The sequence below is a fragment of the Maniola jurtina genome, chromosome 19, assembly GCF_905333055.1.
Source record: "Maniola jurtina chromosome 19, ilManJurt1.1, whole genome shotgun sequence".
NCBI lineage: Eukaryota > Metazoa > Arthropoda > Insecta > Lepidoptera > Nymphalidae > Maniola > Maniola jurtina.
In genome coordinates this window covers 13,234,522-13,255,486 of record NC_060047.1, presented here as the reverse complement: position 1 = coordinate 13,255,486, position 20,965 = coordinate 13,234,522, and the positions used below count along the sequence as shown (strand labels likewise).

General features: G+C 46.7%; 1 protein-coding gene across 1 annotated transcript; it reads right to left on the bottom strand.

The window, feature by feature from the left end:
- Positions 1 to 1,419: 1,419 nt before the first annotated feature.
- LOC123874761 (protein serrate) lies at positions 1,420 to 20,675 on the bottom strand. Its single transcript, XM_045920253.1, has 10 exons — positions 20,475 to 20,675; positions 6,980 to 7,571; positions 6,840 to 6,900; positions 6,281 to 6,768; positions 5,849 to 6,207; positions 5,352 to 5,484; positions 5,171 to 5,266; positions 4,590 to 5,081; positions 2,855 to 3,426; positions 1,420 to 2,213 (listed from the first exon to the last, which is right to left on the bottom strand). Exons 1-10 carry the CDS (start codon positions 20,538 to 20,540, stop codon positions 1,644 to 1,646), a joined length of 3,429 nt encoding a protein of 1,142 aa, XP_045776209.1. The 5' UTR covers positions 20,541 to 20,675; the 3' UTR covers positions 1,420 to 1,643.
- Positions 20,676 to 20,965: the final 290 nt, after the last annotated feature.

Sequence of the window (20,965 nt, the reverse complement as noted above, 5' to 3'; positions counted from 1 at the left end):
AACAAACCTAACCGCAACAAACCTAACCGCAACAAACCTAACCGCAACAAACCTAACCGCAACAAACCTAACCGCAACAAACCTAACCGCAACAAACCTAACCGCAACAAACCTAACCGCAACAAACCTAACCGCAACAAACCTAACCGCAACAAACCTAACCGCAACAAACCTAACCGCAACAAACCTAACCGCAACAAACCTAACCGCAACAAACCTAACCGCAACAAACCTAACCGCAACAAACCTAACCGCAACAAACCTAACCGCAACAAACCTAACCGCAACAAACCTAACCGCAACAAACCTAACCGCAACAAACCTAACCGCAACAAACCTAACCGCAACAAACCTAACCGCAACAAACCTAACCGCAACAAACCTAACCGCAACAAACCTAACCGCAACAAACCTAACCGCAACAAACCTAACCGCAACAAACCTAACCGCAACAAACCTAACCGCAACAAACCTAACCGCAACAAACCTAACCGCAACAAACCTAACCGCAACAAACCTAACCGCAACAAACCTAACCGCAACAAACCTAACCGCAACAAACCTAACCGCAACAAACCTAACCGCAACAAACCTAACCGCAACAAACCTAACCGCAACAAACCTAACCGCAACAAACCTAACCGCAACAAACCTAACCGCAACAAACCTAACCGCAACAAACCTAACCGCAACAAACCTAACGGTTGTGGTATTGTCGCTAAGTTTACCAACTTAACTTTGCCGTTTTTGTAGTATATTTTGTATTGAATTCGTTACACATTATATTGGTCAGTTGTATCTCGTTTATTAGTTCGATATTTTTATTAGTTTTTGTACAATTAGTTTCATTACTAATCTGATTTATCCTTCTGAATTTGTTAGATTTTTTAATGAGGCAGTTTCTTCGGAGAGACCCTATAAGTGTAAAAAAGTGAATTTTAAACTTTTGAACTGGCATTACTAGTGCCAGAATTGTCGGCTTGTCTTCTCCAAGCGTACGCCGGAACATCGCGGCCTGCCGGTGCCTGCTCGTTCACTCGATGTTAAGCTCACACGTTAACTAAAATATAATTAACTACATTAGACTCTGACACTATGACGCTATTCTTGATCAATTGAAGATAATAAAACGGTTGCTTTGCTCATCTTAACAATTAATAATTTTCATCTTTCTCTTGTCTCGGCTCTTTTGCTACTGATCATCTGACAAGGTCGATGGGATACCGAGTTTAACTTCATAGGTATAGCGCATAACCGAGTAGACTGTGCTAGAGGAGCGGTGAGGCGTAGGAGCTCGCGCATGACGTCATCGCCCTCCTCCCGCACCGCGCCGCCGCCGCAGCAGCCTGCTCCGCTGAGCCCGAACATTTCATTTCCACAAGGCACTGACGCAGAACGAAATGAAACAAAAAAATCAAGTAATTTTTATAAGGTTTTATTACAACGATTTCTTCCTTCTAAATTTTTACAACCTTCTTTACAAATATAAAATCGTACCGATCAATCTCTCAATAGGACATACAAAACTATTTACTCTCAATTAGATCACTCTTTTTAACACTATTTACAAAAATACATATTTACAAAACACGATCACTCTACAACACAATAAATAAGAGCCGTTCAGTTCGCGGGCTATCACACTAGACGAGCACGGTGAGGCGCTCTGGCGGCGGGTGGCGCAGCGCGGGCGGCGCGGCGGGCGGCGCGTCGGGCGGCGCGGCGGGCGGCGCGGCGAGCGGCGCGGCGGGCGGCGCCAGCGCGCGCTTGGTGAGCTCCTTGTCGCGCGGCGGCGTGTGGTTGCGCGCGTCGGCGTTCTGCGCCTTGTAGAGCGAGTGCGCGCGCGGCAGCGGCTCGTCGCGCAGCGGGTTGGCGTAGCGGCGCAGGTTCTCCTCGTTCTGCAGGTTGTTGGACTTCTCCTCGTCGCGGCTGCGGCGCTCGCGCGCGGCGGCGCGGCGGCGGCGGAGCAGCAGCGCGGCCGCCGCGCCCGCGCCCAGCAGCAGCAGCGGCGCGGCGCCCGCCAGCGCCAGCAGCGCGCCGGGCGCGGCGGCCCCGGCGGCGGGCGCGGCGCGCGGCGCGGCGGGCGTGACGCGCAGGCGCAGCGCGGCCGCCAGCAGCGCGTGCTGCGCGAGGCGGCGCCGCGCCACCAGCTCGCTCAGCGCGCGCACGGCAGCCGCCAGCACGTCCGCGCCCTCGTCCTCCTCGCCCGCCCACTGCGTGGAACGACACGCACCTCGTTAACATAATATTATCATTTCGTTTTCATTATGCGATATCTTCTAATACATTATTCTAAATTCAATGACACAAGGAACAATTTCGATCTAAATTAAGTACTTGAGAGATGACTAAAAATTTTATTTTGATAAGGATTATTAGTATGCCAGTACACTTACACACACACTAACACAGTTACAGTTACACTTTCAGTGTTAGTACAGTAACACTTTCGAAAATACAACTTTGTTTTTGTCCACATTTGAAAATCATAAGCATGGTTATGGTTATTGTAAGTTAACCGTAAAAGATAGATATATGCTGTCATTGCGTATATGTGTGTGTGTGTTTTTTTGAGAACTTTTTACTTAAACTCAAACTATTGCCGCGGTGCGCGCCAGAGAAGCTCTCACGTGGGACGATTTGTTTCCGACTCAACTCTCACTATTACCATTTTCGTAAGAATCCCTTATTTTTTGAAAATACAATTTAGCCTGCGTTAGTAGTTTTTGAGTTTATCCTTTACAAACAAATCTTTCTTATTTATAATATTAGTTGAGACGCCGGCCAACTGGTTCCATCCTCCTTTGGAAGATGAGGAAATTCAAAAAGTTAAAAATAAAAGCAAAGTACTGACGATGGCGAGGTCGAGCGCGTCGTCGTCGTCGGGCGCCAGGTCGCACAGCAGCGTGAGCGGCGGCGCCGGCACGCGCTCCGCCAGCGCGGCCGCCAGCGCGCGCCGCAGCGCGCCACACGCGCGCTCCACGTGCGCGCCCGGCGCCAGCCGCTCGCGCGCCAGGCGCAGCTCGGCGCGCGCGCAGCCCGGCGGCACCGCCGCGCGCGCGCCCGGCCAGCACGCGGCGGGCGCGGGCAGCGCGGGCGGCTCCACGCGGCGCCCCGCCACGCGGCGGCACTCGCCCAGCGCGGCGCACGGCGCGCGCAGGCACAGCGCGGGCGCGGCCGGCACGCACACCTCGTCGGCGCGGCACGGCGGCGCGCCGGGCGCTAGGCAGTCGGGCAGGCCGCACCACAGCCGCGTGCAGGCGGGCGCGGCGGCGGCGCAGCGGCACGCGTTGCAGCCCCACCACCACGTGCCGTTGTCCGCGCCGCACGCACCGCCCGCCGCGCCCGCCGCCAGCTCCACCGGCTCGCCGCCCGCCTCGCCGCCCTCCGCCGCCTCGCCGCTCTCCGCGCCCAGCCCGGCGATCACTGCAACCAGAACATTTTTTATTTTTTTTTATTGTTTCGTTTTATTTTTTTATTATTAAGTTTTTAATATATTTATTAACCCCCGACCCAAAAAGAAGGGTGTTATAAGTTTGACGTGTGTATCTGTGTATCTGTCTGTGGCATCGTAGCGCCTAAACGAATGAACCGATTTTAATTTAGTTTTTTTTTTGTTTGAAAGGTGGCTTGATCAAGAGTGTTCTTAGCTATAATCTAAGATAATCGGTTCAGCCGTTTGAAAGTTATCAGCTTTGTTCTAGTTACTGTAACCTTCACTTGTCGGGGGTGTTATAAATTTTTAATTTACACTTGTCAACGATGTGGTCAAATGTATAAAAAATTATCAAATATTACTGTACGCTGATGATATTAAAATATACAAAGTAATTAAAATGGAATTAGATTGTTATAGTTTGCAGGAAGATTAATACACGTATTCACAAACGTTACACGGCCGTTAGACCGCTTTACTGAATATTGCTCAAACAACGGTTTACATCTGAATGTTGACAAATGTTGCACTATCAGGATTTAGGTACTAGAAAGAAAACTCTGCGTCAATTCATAACTATCATTTATTGGGGGGTAAAATAATCCGCAGAGTCGATGAGGTGAGAGACCTTGGCGTATTGTTGGATAAACATTAGGTATATTTTGAATGACATATTGGGTAATAAAATTAAAAACAAAGCCTATAAGATGGTTGGATTTGTCGTTCATCAAACAACTGATTTTAAAAACCCAAAATCCTTTATTCTAGTTTACAACTCTCTGGTTAGATCTCAGTTGGAACACGCTTCCAGCGCCTGGAGCCCGCAGTGCGCCTGCCGCGTAGATATGATTGAGAGCTCAGCGCTTTCTCAAGTGCGTCAACAAAAGTATTTGAAATAATTTTGCTCCTTTAGTGGGGAATCCTCCAATAAAACGGACCAGGCATAATATGACGTAAAATAACGGCATTTTCAAATGAATGAACCACCTGGTTATTCATCTGAAAAATGGCGTTATTTTACGTCATATTATGCAGGGACAATGTTATCGAGCAACCATTGTAATTGTAACACGTTGAACATTGTTACAACTAAACGATTTAAAAACAAACTATCTTTAAGTCGTAAAATAGACCCAGGTTTACTTTCACTCACGTTCTAGGCAGCGGCGAGCGAGGCGGCCGGGCGGCGCGGCGCACACGCAGCGCGGCGCGTCGCCCGCGCCGGCCGCCCGGCACTCGGCCGGCGCCGGGCACGCCGGCTCGCAGGTGGGCGTGCCGCAGTCGGCGCCCGCCCAACCCGGCGCGCACTCGCAGCCCCACCAGCCCGCGCCGCCCACGCAGCGCGCGCCGTGGCGGCACGGCGCCGACGCGCAGCCCGGCGCCGCGCGCTCGCAGTGCGCGCCCTCCCAGCCCGCCCGGCACGCGCACGCCCACGCGCCCGCGCGCTCCTCGCACGAGCCGCCGTGCAGGCACGCGCACGCCACGGGAGCGGGCGTCGCGGCGGGTGCATCGCACGCGGCGCCCGCCCATCCCGGCGCGCAGGCGCAGTGCGCGGGTGCCGCGAGCGCTGTGCCGCGCACGCATGAGCCGCCGTTGGCGCACGGCGGGTCGCACGCCGCCTCGGCGCGCTCCGAGCACGTCTCGCCTGGAACGAAGGAACGCTTTAGATGTAGCGGCTGCCGTCATCATTCACGGACCGGTACGGAGTGGCGACAAGGAACGGGACACACTCACCGGTCCAGCCTTCGAGACAGATGCAGGCGGGGCCGGCGGGCGCGGCGACGCAGCTGCCGTTGTTGTGGCACGGGTTCGGCGAGCACTCGTCCAGCTCTGCGAACGAAGCACAACATGAGGCAGCTGTAGCGCGGGGCGAGGGCGCGGGACGTGCGGAGGGGGGGGGGGGGGGGATACTGACGGTCTCTGATGGCGCGCTGCGTGCAGTTCTTGCCGGTCCAGCCGGGCGTGCAGTGGCAGAAGTAGTCGCTCTGCGCCGTGTAGCACGGCGCGCCGTTGCCGCACGGCGAGCCCGCGCAGTGGTCGCGGTCGTCCTGTGACACACACACAACGTTACACGCGCCACACACACACACACACACACACAGACAGGAAGCTCGCGAGGACTCACCCGGCAGTAGCGTCCCGAGCAGGAGGGCAGCTAGAAGCAAAGGGCGGGTTAGTGGTTAGTGCGTCGAAACAGAACGTGGCGGTAGCGTAAGAACAGTGTTATTGGCATTAGTATAACTTAGATGTCAAGTTTGCAAGGTTTAGTGTGGTTTATTGTAAAATCACAATGACAAGAACGCCAGGAAATAATAAGAGACTGATAGATAATATTATTATATCGAGTGTGTTAGTATGGTCGCGTCAGGCTGCGTTGGGGGGTGTGGGGGGTGTGGGGGTGTGGGGGAGCACCTCGCAGTCGGCGCCGGAGAAGCCGACGGGGCAGATGCAGCGGTAGGCGTCCAGCAGGTCGACGCACTCGCCGCCGTGGCGGCACGGGCGCGACGCGCAGTCGTCCACATCGCGCGCGCACGTGCGCCCCGCGTACCCCGCGGCGCACGCGCAGTGGAAGTCGTCCACCAGGTCGATGCACGTGGCGCCGTGCAGGCACTGTCCCGTGCAGTCGTCCACGTTGAGCTCGCAGTCGCGCCCCGTCCAGCCGGCCAGGCACGTGCACGCGTAGCCGCCCTGCGTGTTGTTGCACGCGGCCGCGTTGACGCACGGGCCCAGCGCGCCCTCGGCGCCGCCGCGGGCAGCGCACTCGTCCACGTCTGCGGGGAGAGCGCTCGTCAGTGGATGGCGGTCGTGTGGGGGCGAGGGGGCGGGCGCAGGCACGACACTCACCGTCGGCGCAGGTGGGCCCCTGCCAGCCGGGCGGGCAGTCGCAGTGGAAGGCGTCGAGGCGGTCGCGGCACGTGGCGCCGTGGCGGCACGGCGCGGCGGCGCAGTCGTCCACGTCCACGTCACAGCGCGCGCCGGTCCAGCCGCGCTCGCAGGCGCACGTGAAGCCGGGCGCGGGCGCGGCGGCCAGCGCGCAGGCGCCGTGCGCGCACGGCTGCGGCGCGCACGGGTTGTCCACGCGCTCGCAGTCGGCGCCGGAGAAGCCCTCGGCGCACGTGCACAGGTACTGGTCGGGCGCCGTGTTCTCGCACGTGCCGCCGTGCCGGCACGGCTCGTGCGTGCCGCAGTAGTTGAGGTCCTGGTCGCACAGGATGCCGCCCCAGTTGGTGTCGCACGTGCAGTCCCACGACGAGCCGTTGCAGTAGCCGTGCTTGCAGCCCGGGTACGGCGTGCACTGCGCGCACAGCTCGCCGCGCCAGCCGGGCCGGCACCTGCGACACGAGCACGTCAGTACAGCTGCGCCCGGCCTCGCGACGCGGGCGCGGAGGGAAAGCATACTCACACGCACTCGCCGGGCTGGTCGCAGCGCCCGTGCGTCGGGTGACAGCCCTCCTTGCAGACGGCTGTGGACAAGGAACACGGGTCAGTGTACAGCGAGCACAGTCGGGCGCAGCGCGGAGGTACAGAGGCAGGGGAACGTACGCTTCTCGCAGTTGTCGCCCTGCCAGCCGGGCAGGCAGCGCTTGCCGCCCGCCGCCGTGCAGGCGTAGTGGCCGAACTTGTCGTCGCGCGCGCGGCAGAAGGTGGTGCACGTGGCGTTGTAGTAGTTGGGCTGGCACGTGACGCGCACGCGGTACGCCACGGACGCGGCGGCGCCCGCGTGGCGCAGCGCGTGCCACTCGGCGCCGGGCTCCACGATGCCGGACCACCATGCCTCCTCGATGAGCCCCGCGTCGGGCTCGGCGTAGGCGGCGTCGTCGAAGGCCTGCAGGATGAGCGTGAAGGAGCGCGTCCAGCGGAAGGAGAAGGGCAACGCCAGCGTGTAGAGCGGGTCGGCCAGCGTGAAGGAGTCGGTGCCCAGCACGGGCGAGGCGGCGCGGCCGAAGGAGCAGGCGCCGGGCGCGGCGGCGGACTGGTACTCCTTGAGGCACAGCGCGAAGCGCGTGCGGCACGGCTGCGCGCACGCGTCGGCCGCGCGCGCCGCGCCGCCGCAGCACGCGCCCGACGCCAGCTGCAGCCGGTAGTTGGAGAACTCCAGGATCTGCAGCTCAAACACGCCCGCCCCCGCCGCGACCTGCGACAACATCATATACCTACGTGAGCGTAAGGCGAATGTCGGTGGACCAGTCAAATACTACAATCGGAGGCTACGATGTAAAAATATATTTAACATCAAGCCCCGCCAAGACGAACCGAACTAAAGGACGAGGCACTACGTACCTTTTCTGGAAGCGTTTCGTCGTATTTTCGAACCGACATAGCTTTTTACTAAGATGTAGGGTTTGTAGAATCAGAGCTTGTAAGTAAAGTTATTCGTTATTAATTGTTGTAAATGTGATACGGTCAAGAGCACTTACGAGCTATATACTTTGGACTGGGGATAGGTCCCATGGGTAACACAAATCATCGTGAAATGATTGTGAGTGTTGGCAACCTTTACGTGAAATGTTTTTGGTGGGTTAACATTTACACAGGGGGTCTTCCGCCGTCGTTACAGCAAAAATACCACAAATACAACAATCGAGATGAATCACAACAAGTGAGGTGGTAGCAGTGATCGCCGCAGCTTCCCGGCACAAGTCCCAATGTATGGAGAGCGAAACACGAGAGCGCCCGTCGGCTTCTTGTCCGATACTAAATGACTGACTTGCCCCGACGGAGTCCTGATTAACACTTTTTAGGGTTCCGTACCTCAAAAGGAAAAACGGAACCCTTATAGGATCACTTTGTTGTCTGTCTGTCTGTCTGTCTGTCCGTCCATCCATCGTGTCTGTCAAGAAAAGGTAGGTCTTATAGCACACGTAAAGGAATAAATCCGAAAACCGTGAATTAGTGGTTACACCATTTAAAAAAAAATGTGTTTCAATTTTCAAAGTAAGATAACTGTACCAAGTGGGGTATCATATGAAAGGGCTTTACCAGTACGTTCTAAAACTGATTTTTATACATAATAGTTTTTAGTTTATCGAGCAAGATGTCGGAAAAAATACCCAAGTACGGAACCCCTCGTGCGCGAGTCTGGCCGGTTTTTTTATTTAGTATCAACAAATAGAAAAAAACAATTAAATAATATTTAATATAGCACGTATTGCAGAAAACCACAAAGGTTTGACTCTCAATGCGTACGTGTGCGCTTTACTTCTTACCCGTTTAGGTAGGTACCTACCTACTTATGGAAAAAAAAATGTTGTTGACGCGAGTCAAAATTTAACATGTAAATATACATATAATAGGTAATTACCCGATCGGGAAATGTTAGTGTAAATTATGAATCTATTTCATTGTGAAAACTTTACTGGCCTTATTGGGATTGTTTAGACTAAGCAAATAACAAAGTAACAAGTGAAGATAGAAATAAAACTAAATAGGTATAACAATATCAAAATATCTAAAACTAAAAAATGGTAAGATACTTAATTTATATCCACTATTTATCATACTCCTCATTCATTCAGAAATTCATTGCAAACTAGTTATCACAGGTTAAATAACATACTGTTTGTTTACATTTTATTTTGACAGGAGCCGAGGAGACATCCCGATTCCCGAAGCGACCCGCCCACCACAGCTCCCCAAGGGAATATCCCCACAGCGCCTCGAGCGAACTTGAACCTGTGCTTGAACTGTGAGTATACTTGCTCTACATAGCTGCTACTCATGACAGCTAGTGCGTGTGGGCGTGGGGGCGCGCGGCGTGAGGGCGGGGTCGGAGCGCGCCGCCCCGCCCGCTGCACACGTCCGCGTAGTGAGTGCCTGCTTCACTTCCGCACGGAGGTCGTGTCGGTACGCAGTCCTACTGACTCCCGGCCTCTAGCTACTCTCTACTTTGTTTGTTGCCTTTGACGCTTTTACAATGTCAACAAAAAGTCAATTTAGGTTTAGGATCCATTGAATGAGGGATCGATTGCAGTTCCATTCCCTTTCATCTCGTTGCTATTCCTGGGTTGATCTCATTGTATATTAAATCTAACATTCGGTACTCTCACATCATCACTAAAAATTCACACGGGCAAAACCAATAGCAAAAGATAGCTGTTATTAGTACTCATATTTTTTAATTGAAATAAACAATTCATCATCATCATCACAACCCACCGCCGCGATACAGAGCACGGGCCCCCTCTCAGAGTAAAAAGCTTTGGCCATAGTCTACCACGCTGCCCGAGTACGGATTGGCATAGTTCACTTCACACAGCTTTGAGAACATAACGGGTAACTCTCAGGCATGCAGGTTTCCACACGATGTTTTTCTTCACCGTTAAAGCAAATGACATTTTTTAAGGAAAGAGTTTGTAAATGTTTCCGCCACCGATGCATGTACTTACTTACCTAATAGATTCTGCATTTTACGATGCTCTTTAAACAAAACACATCTAATTAACATAAGTGCGTATCTCAAAGGCAAGGTAATCGAGCAGCATTAGCATACGTCAATTAGCGAATACATATTTGTAACCCATAATGGTTTAATTAATATGCTAAAAGCATACCATTACTTGCACGCTGGTTCGCGCCGCGCGAACTCGCGCTCATTCGGCTTTTGTCCATCGACGCTCCGCTTTTAACTTTACGCTTTTTACACTCACGCTGAATCATCGACGACCGATCGACGATAGATTCGAGTTCCTCCTGGCAGGGATTTGGAGAGGCTGCAGCCGCGGCGTCATCACTCTACCGGCAAAGCCGTGCCGCCAAGCGCTTTAGCGTTCCAGTACGATGACGTGTAGAAACCGAAGGGTGGGTTAAATAGAAAAATTGGCATGCCCCTTCCCGGCTACCTCGCCTATCTTAGACTACGTCATCACTTTTTATAAGTTGAGATTGCAGTCAAGGGCTAACTTGTATCTGAATAAAATAAAATAAAAATGATGTCTCGGCACATGTGCCACTTTAGAAACAAGGTCCTATTTCATTCCAGTTTGTACCTAATCGACTGAATTTTATTTCTTGTTTACATAAGTTTGGATTCGTAAATGCTCGTCAATGTAAAGTGTGTCGAGCGTCAACGGCCGACTCGTAAACGTACAAGTTAACGAACTAGGCGCAGAGATGCGTCTGAGAAATTAATTATACATGTTCGCTTGGCCAGCCGTTTGTTGATTTGTCTCCGGTTGTCGACACACGCGAGCCGCGCGAGCAAAAGACTTCAACGCGCTACATGCTGCACTACACTGATAATATTATTGTCAGTCGTTATTAATGTTGTAAAAATAATATTTGAACCTTTGTTTTCGTCTATGTTTGATTATGAATATGTGTAATTTGATAATAATAGAGTATTTTTGCGCGGATAGTAGGTATTTTATTCAGATATAAATTAGTCCTTGATTGCAATCTCACCCGGTGATAAGGATGATATAGATGGAAGCGGGTTAACCTGGGAAGGGTACGACTGTTACAAGATTCAAGATTCTTTATTAGCAGAATCATTTTTACAAGGAGATGTACGGGGAGGGGGAGGGTTTGTTTTAAACCTATGCAGGGTTTACGTACCCCTTAACTAATTTGACGTGGTATTACATTATGGAATGTTTAACTTTGGCAGCACGGCTTAGAGTGGTAGCCGTTAGAGTGGAATAGGCCGAAGTGTCCACCAGATCGGAAACCATAATAACAAATTATAAAAAAAGTTGTAACCGCTTCAGCCACGAACTGAATTCAGGCCTCGCCACACGGAACACCGCATCGCTTACCGTTGTGCAAAGGGGCACATTACGCCGTACGCGATTACTGCAACAGTTAATACGTAGCCTCCTAACAGTCGTGACGACGGACGGCCTGCTCGAGTACGTTAATAGCGTACAATCGTTTAATACAACAAAAACGGGACAACTGTAGCGCAACCGTCCTCGCACAGACACAGCGCGCAATTATATACCGATTATGTAGTCGAGTGACCCACTGCGTGCTGCGTGCTGCGTGTTGCGTGCTGCGTGCTGCGTGTTGCGTGCTGCGTGCGGGTGACGCACATCATAATTAAAATGCTTTTACTTGTGCATCGCAGCAGCGAGCTGCGGAACGACGGCGACGCGGCTAGTGACGCGGCCGCGCGCTCTGTGCGACGCGCGACGTCTCCACAACAGTTACGTGTGAAGAAGGCAAGTACTGATATCTCGATCAGTTCAAACACTAGGTATACTAAAGGACAGTGCTGCGCATTTTGGGCACTACACCTCACTGCAATTAAATCAATGAGGTTTACTTAATTAAGTAAATGTAAGTACTTATTTTGTAATTTAGTGCCGATTTCAGTAACCTATTCTTTCTAAAACAGATGGCTTTCAAAGCTGTGCCTGTTACCTTTGGCAGTCCCCCGACGCGACGAGAGCGCTTGGATAAAAACTTTACTAATTAGATTAAACTTAAATTGCCAATACACACTTACTTATATTTTTTAGAAGTTTTTGTGTCGGGGGTTTTCTCTTATCCATTGAGGAGTTTCGTTCAAAAAAGTCGGTCAATAAAGTAGCGAATTTAAGACGAACAAATTCATTAGATACGAGTATCGTTTTAGTAATGAGTAGGTATGCCTCGTTGCGTGTCTATATTGTCAATGGCATAATTGTATCAACAAGTAAGTGTTCATGAGAAGAACGTGATATATGTGGCTGACAGCGCCGAGGTAGCGCACTGCAGCATGCCGCGTCATGTCCGCGTCAATACCTACCTACTTTTTGGTATTTTCATCATTACATTTAAATCAATTTCAAAGTAATAACAAAATGATTAACAAAGCAGCAAAATACTGACCAAAGAGATTAGTCGTAGTACGAGATATAATTACTATCTGCAGTGAACCAAGTTAGCTAATAAGTAGTTCAATATGTTACGTCTAAATGTTTTTCTTGTAGTACGGAGTTCGTCGGTACGGCGCTCGGGTCCTCAATTAAGGACTTCCCTTAAGGGTTCGCGGCGCGTTTTTCGCGCGGCTCGTATAAGGCTCGGGCGCATAGCTGTCTCGATATAGTGTCGGCATGCGCCCGCGCGGCATGAATATGCATGCCGCGCGCATGTTCCCACGCCCCGTAGCAGCGTGTCAGCGAGATCGACCCGCGGAGACAGAACTGAGTGACGTGGACAACCTTACATTCTATATCAGATTTATGGCTTTTTAAAATACACTTGACTTCGCTTCTAGTGCCTCTCACTCGCGTTTTATGTAACATGAGATCACTGTCTCAGCTTTAAAGTATAACGATTCAGTGAGAAACGGGTTCTGATAAGACATTTAGAAGTTTTCCTAGTTTTTGTTTGAATCAAAAGTTTTATTATATATTTAGGTTTATTATTTGTTAAGTACCAAAATTTATTCTAGTTTTTTATTCTACTTAGTGAAAATGTTCCGCCTTTGTTGATATTTGAATGCAGCTAACCATTTTTCTATTATACAATAGAAAAATGGTTAGAAAAATGGTGGAAAAAAGGATACCCGTTTAGTTTATCTTTTGTGTTGAACTTGTTTAATTCATCCAAGTGTTGAACTTCCTTAGTTTAAACTCAAAAATCAAATGAAGAACGTCTTGTCAGAGATTTTTCCTGACACGTAACTTACGGCCCGTTCACACATGGGAGTCCGTTTTACTGGTACGTTTTTAACGGATACGTCATAAATTTATGCTGTGTTCACACATAGGCACCGTATAACGTTCAACGGATCCGTCATTACTGGATGCGATGTGTGAACAGAAAACTCGCAGTATACCGACGCTATTCTACAAGGATGGATCTATCCGTTAAAATTGTACGTATCCGTATATTTCCGTTCCGTTCGTCCAGTATTCGATGACAAAACGGAATGTAATTTTTTTACGGAACGATATTTTTTACTGTATACAGAATACTGTGCCATGTGTGAAGTCGCTCATACAACTACATACACCATCGACGAAAAAAAACCGTACACGACAAAACGGAACAGTAAAACGGAGACATGTGTGAACCGGCCGTTAATGGTGAAGGAATTAGCTTTACACTACTTTGTTTCACTTACGGCCGGTTCACACATGTCTCCGTTTTACTGTTCCGTTTTATCGTGTACGTTTTTTTTTCGTCGATGGCGTATGTAGTTGTATGAGCGACTTCACACATGGCACAGTATTCTGTATACAGTAAACAATATCGTTCCGTAAAAAAATGACATTCCGTTTTGTCATCGAATACTGGACGACGGAACAGTAAAAATATACGGATACGTAGAATTTTAACGGATAGATCCATCTTTGTAGTATAGCGGCGGTATACTGCGAGTTTTGTGTTCACACGTCGCATCCAGTAATGACGGATCCGTTGAACGTTATACGGTGCCTATGTGTGAACAGAGCATAAATTTATAACGTATCCGTTAAAAACGTACCAGTAAAACGGACTCCCATGTGTGAACGGGCCGTTACAACAAAGATTTTCCTTGTATTTCTACAAATTGGGTCATTATCCGCTTGTGTGAATTTTTAACATCATTTAGAACATTTCCCGAAGAAAATTTGAAATATTCAAACTGCATTTACGTTTAGTATTAAATAGCTGAGTCCGTCCCGAGCAACAGCAGGGCTATTGCAGTCTCACGGCAGTATCCAATACAAGTATCGGTCGTAGACTGGCTAAGTGGCTAAATAATTGGATTGTTTATGGCCAAGACGAGTAATGCGTTGACACTTTCGATACTCGTCGAGGGCGGCTCGCTCCGCAGCGCGCGGAGCCTGGGAGCGGAAGCGGCGGCGGCGCCCGGCGCCCGGCGCGGCAGGAAGTCAGCTCGCTCTGCGCAGGCGACGCCAGCGCCTGTAGTCTGTACGTTTATAGCCCTCGCCGCGACTTCATTTAAATGCCGTCGCGACGTTTTCGGTAGTGAATATAAGACGTCGAGCGATGCGCGGCGACCGCAATAATTAACTCATGCGTTAATTAACACTCGGAGGAAGTGCTTATGGAGGTGAACTTTCTAAGGCACATACTTGAATATTTATCAGACTAATTAAACTTAACTTATCGATCAACTTGTTTTCAAAAGTTCAAAGAAGGGCTTTTTGCATGCGAGGTAGGCTTTCGCTGTAAAACTACTTACGTCTGACGAGCCGCTCGATGGAAAGTGCTTCTTTAAAATACCTAGCTCGAAGTTCGAACGAGTTCCTAAATTATTTTACCTACTGAATGTTGTCGCGGGACTCGTTTTAGTGTAACTTGTAATAAATTGGCGCACTGCTTTTGAGTTTTGAGGCGTTAACGGCAGTGTGTGTTCGAAATCAAAATAAAGACACGCTATTTTAAGTGCGTCTGATAAAGTTAAGACCTTTTTGCTGAACGTTCACAGCGCAAATAATACATTTTTGGCAATTTTTACTAGAAGCTTTATACGCCACCAATATCCGGACAGTGTCGACTTCCACAGCTAAACCTGGTAGTAAATATAGATCAGAGAAATGCAGCAGTTTAGTTTTGGCGCTGGCTGCGGTACGGCAGTAGTGACTAGTAAGTGAATGCATGTAAATGTATGCGCGCCGGTCGCGGCCGCGTCATTGACCCGCGTCAGGAATCGCTCGTACCAGCCGTACGTATGCGGAGCGAGTGGACAAGAGCTTTCAAAGTTGGGAATGTTTCACGCTGGGCTGTTCTTCCTGCGTCGTTTCCTCAATTTTGAGGATCGTGGCTCCCCTTTGACGCAATCCTTGCTAAGATGTCCTTCACATTGTAATAGGATTTATCAATCAGTTTACGTTTTATGAAAATTTTGAACTGGTTGAGAGACATCTCCAATATGTCTTCTGGAAGCTCAAAGTCTTCCTCATCTCATGTCATTTGTATTTTCGCAGTAAAACCATCCCCAGAACGCAACTTAAGTACCTTTATGTCAATTTTCATCAACATTCAGGTTTTTTTTTTCAGTCCACAAAACTGACTACAATTGTAAAAAAGAAAACAAGATGATTCATGAACAAAGATACAGGTACGCAATTGTGTCTCCTGGATGTGGACTCGGCATGCACGATTAAAATATGTAAGTACAAAACTACAGCGCAACACAAATAAACTTAACAAGAACAAAACTATCCAGAACAGCTACTAATAAAATAGAAAAAAGCTTAACAAAGTACTTCCTAACAATTATTACTTATCTGTGTACTTAACTTACTTTTTATTGTTGGTATATTGTCACAGAAGATATCTATAACATCTCTGTAACTGATTTGCAAGAGACTGCGTTCTATATAGCTATGATGGCCAAGCTTGGTTTTGGTTTGAGGCAAACAGAACGTCTTGCGATTGTGTAAGCGGCTACAGTCGCGGGGCACAACGAACTTCAAGCGTTCAAGTAACTCAGGCGCATTAATGAGACCCTTCATTAGCTTTGCCAGAAAAATGACATCCGTAATCTTCCTACGGTCTCTAAGAGATTTCGTGTTATAGTAAGAGAGACGAGATTCGCACGAAAACAATTTATCACATTTGAAGTCATTGTAAGTTAGATGGTATAGAAACCTTTTTTGAATTCGTTCTATTCTATCAAAATGAACTTGATACCCTGGACTCCATACCGTGCTACAATATTCAAGGATGCTACGGACAACACTGTTGAAGACCAGTATAGATAAACTTGGGTCCTTAAATATTTTCATTTGACTGAATACCAGTCCGGATATTTTTGATGCTTTAGATGTTATTTGCTCGATATGTGGACGAAAACTTAAAGCCGAGTCTACAATAACACCAAGGTCTCTCATACTATAAACTTCCTTAAGACTAACCTTGTTTATTTTAAAGACACAGTCTTCCGGATTTTTTTTTCTGGTAAATTTAATGTGGAAACACTTTTCAATATTTAAGGACATACCATTTGTAGTGCACCAAGAGTGAACAGCATCGATATCATTTTGTAGTGTTGTACATCAGCGTGGCTGTTAATAGTTTTTTTGTAAATTTTTATATCGTCTGCAAACATTTTGAATTCAGAATTTAACTTACGTGCCAAATCATTTATAAAAATTAAAAAGAATGTGGGACCTAGATATGATCCTCGATGAACACCCGATGATATTTTTATCTCATAAGACAATACCATTTAAGTTGCGATCGATTTCTTAAGATGAGACACCAACGTAACAATGAGCCATGAATTCCCAAAGACTCAATTTTTAATAACAAAATGTCATGATTCACCATATCAAATGCTTTTCGAAAATCAGTGTAAATTGTATGTACCTCGCCAGTAGCATCTACAATCTCAGCGATGTCTGATATATAACTAACTAAGTTAGAAGTGATATATAACTAACTAACCGGCATGAGCCGCGAAGTATGTTAATTTGTTAATTTATGCACTTGTGTTTATTGCAGTTTGAGCCTAGAGTTTAATGTACTACTATAATATCTTTGGCTTTATGATATTATATGGATGAACCCAATATATAGTTCAGTTAGGTTGATACAGAATTAAAAATTGATAGCTCTCATTAATAAATATTATTAATTAATTTCACTTATCATCCAACATGTAAATTTCTTACAAATAAACCGTAACTTCGTTATAGAAAGCTATAAATGAGTCTGTACCTACTTATCTACCTAATCATAATAATCGATTAATTTTTGATTTCCATAATGGAATCAAATAACTCAGAAAGTATAAATTGCAACTTTGGGTTCCAATGAAAAGTTAATTTGACAAACTGGTTTAGATAAGGTTCTTACGATCAATAAATTGGAATAATCGATGGCGGCCGACGTCGCACGCCGTGTCGTATGTCGTCCCGCAGTTAGCTGCGCTCCCACCGGGGATATGTGGGATTTATTTTATGCCCAGCGGTGGGATCGTTCAAATTACTAATTACCGATCAGCTAAACTCATCTTATTCAACTGGTTCAACTGAGTGAAGTGTTATAGAGACAGCCTCTCCAAATAAAACCCTATGTGCCTCATAATATTCAAATTCATCATGTTAATTTATAGATATAGTTTCATGTAAATGTATGGTAAAGTTTCATGAAATATTACTGTTCACTTGCATTTGGATATTTTAAGCGTAATTAACGAGTAAATTAGCACCATTTTGAATTGTTAAGAGATTGCGACGCTAAACCCGAAAATATACCTTGCCTTTTCAAAACTTGTCTTTCTTGCCTTTATTTCTATGGTTGTGCTTACAATCTAGTAAACCTTACATTCACACTAATATTATAAAGTCAAAAGTTCGTGTGTATGTTTGTTACTCTTTCACGCAAAAACTACTGGATGGACTTAGCTGAGAATGAAGGTAGATTTATTTTTGTCCCGGAAAATCAAAGGGATTTTAAAAAACCTACATAATTATATCCACGCGAACAGCATTCTACTGTACATATTTCGTAGCTAAGCCTCGCTCCGGTGGACTGGCAGCCTGCGGTCGGTGACGCGACGTAACATTCATTCATTAGCACACATGGAGTTAAGCATCAATAACACATAACGGTGATTTGTATTCCGCCACAAGCCTCGGCTGATAATAGTGTACTGTGTGTGTGTGTGTGGGTCACATCACATCGCGATAACCCAAGTGTTTTTATGATGTTGTCGGAATTCTTAACTCTTTTTGGATAAATATCACGGACACAATTCGTAGGAATTACACATCAACAATGTTAAAGACATTTAATATATCTATTGGTTTCTTATAATTAGTTTAGGTTTCTAATACTTTTGAATTCAATCTTTTAAATGTGACATTCTGTAATTCTGAGGTTTACAATAGTGATTTGCACGTTTCAACTAGGTAAGAATACCGCAAACATGAAAACACTGCAAAAGAGAAACAACGTTCAACCCCTTGCGTCCAATGTAAAGAGTGTAGAGCACGAATTGTAACATTGGGGGCGTTATCAGTGTTGAGGAGAGGTTCCGGTTCGGATATTTTATGTTTAAACACATTATTCGCCAAAAATTTTCTTCTACCTAACATGTTCTATTACTGTTATTTTTATTCACGCCTCAAGCAGTAATTGGTATTTTATTAGGAGGTCTACTAATTTTATCAAGTTTTATTTTGTGGCTATCTACTGCTACTTAGATTTTTCAAATCTCAAATATTTCAAAGTTTCTTTCTACAAATCAATTTTCTACATTTACTACTTTTTTAGGTTTGAAAGTTTGAAAGTCTTGAATGCAATGCATTTAGTGCAGACAAGAGGGAAGTTTATGTAAGTTAATGTTATTTGTTTTAATGAAAGCAAGTTTGCTAACTAAATCTAATATAGAGTAGGTACGATACGACATTGTCTCCAATTGAGCGCATTAGGCGGTCACGCCGGGCGTGCGCCCCGCGTGCGTACAACACGCCGCACCTGTTGCACCGCGCCGCGCCACGCCACGCCACGCTGCACAACAGCTACAATCCGATATCGAACGAATGCCTCGTTTAGTTTACTGTGAGCTTAGTATCAAACGAGGGCGTATTCAGAAGTCAGGACCCTCGTTGCTTTAATTAAGCTGTCAAATATGGTTATCCTATAATGGCAATAATATTCATGAAAGATTCAAAACTGCCTTCGAAACGTCGATTAGAATAACAACGTTGCACTGTTGTTGCTTGATCAACTTCGTTGGATAGCTGCATGTCCCGCATGTAGGTATTTCGAAAGAGTCTTATTAATCTGAATCGATTTCAAAACTTTTTTTATGTAATAATAGGTAAGTATAATAGGAAATGTTGTGATGACCAGTTTGACTCTGGTTTCCCAGACACATCGTCAACGTTCTCAACTCGATGATTACTTAATAGAGGTTAAACTAATGCGAGACTCCTAAGATGTCCTTCATGCATCATTTGTTGATGAAAGTATTTTAAATAAATATATTATAGTACTGATATAATAAAATACGCGAAAAATTGATTTTAACTTTACAATCTAAAATTGTGATCAGAATAAATTGTCGTTTTGGTTGAAAACGAGTTTAACGCTTCTATGAATGATTTATTTAAAATGAACATCCTTAAGTGCTTGTTTAATGTTTATGAGGCGCAGTAGGATCTGGTTTCGTCGCTATCGCTCGTCGTAATCGAGTTCGTCGTAGCTGCGGCGGCCGCAGATTATGCTTCTTGATCTATTAATTAAAGTAAAAAAAATCATATCGATTTCTCTAGTGTGGGAAAATTTCCAAAATTGTAACGCTTTTCAAAATAATCAAAATAGGTAGATTAAATTTATCTAAAAAGTTGAAAGTCAAATTATCTGCTTATTATTTGTTCAAAATAATTAAACATTGTGCACTTGTTGATGGTCACTTGTTGGATTCGTAAGATGATGATGTAATGACGGATGGTCTACTTCTGTACTTGAAGCATTTACTTACCTTAAATCATAATTCAAGGTAACTTATTTAAGTATATCATTATGAAATCGAGATTTGGTGGAGAAATTTAAGTACATAGGTACAAGTTTATTTTGTTTGAACTCTACAATCTACTTACTATTGTTTTTTTCTGAATTCAGAGTCAGGGTTACACGAGTGTTGGACAAATGTATACAATTAGTTTTATTTGTACTCTAATCTACTGTTTTGTTTATATTGTAAGTGTTTTCTACTTGTAGATTCTTTCTAATACCGACTAATACTCACTTATGGGGATATTCTCACAAGTTTACTTTTGTTTTAATTGTTAGATCAATTATTATTGTTTTTATTGATTATGTGTTATTAATATTTTGGACTAGGTTTATTCTAATATTTACATACTAAAAATGATATTTGTATGTTTCCTTTTTAGGGTTCCGTAGTTAGTATCACTATCGTAAGCATTATTTGTATATCTTGGCGATTATTCTTCTTGGTCTGATAAACTTTCCAAATCGGTGCTAGTCACTAGCCAGCTGTCAAGTGACTACGATTCAAATAACAAAGAAGTATGGCCCCTTGCAAGTCTACGATAGCTAACACTACCACTAGCACTTTAGCACCAGCTGAGGGAGCTGCAAGGATGGTAAGGTCGGGGTTGTGTAGGGGTCCCGCACGTACTTGCAGGCTTGCGGCGAGGGCGAGGGCGAGCAGCAGCGGCGCGGGCCGCGGCGCGCGCGCGCGCATGGGGTCAGCGAGGGTCCGGCGCGGCGCGCGCGCACGCCCGCCCGCGAGCCGCCATGCCGGCCGAGCACTGCACTCAACACTGCACACCACTGTACTGGCGGTCGTCGTCGTCGGGTCGCGGTCGCAGGCGCAAGTCGTAACAGGAGACGTGCTCGCGGCGCGGGGCTCGGGCCTGCACTGGCGCTGCGCCCCGCCGGCCGCCGCCGCCCGACGCCGCCCGACGCCGGGCCCCGGTTACATTTCACGCAGCGTTGCCAGAATGTTACTTTTGTAACATTTTACGTTACTTTTGACCCCCTCATGTTTCCTCCATGTTACACGACTCAAAATGTTACTTTACGTTACTTTTAGGACTTCATAAAAATATTCAAATTTTTCCCAGCAAACCAAAAATAATCGTGAAACGGAACGCATCCAAAACAGTT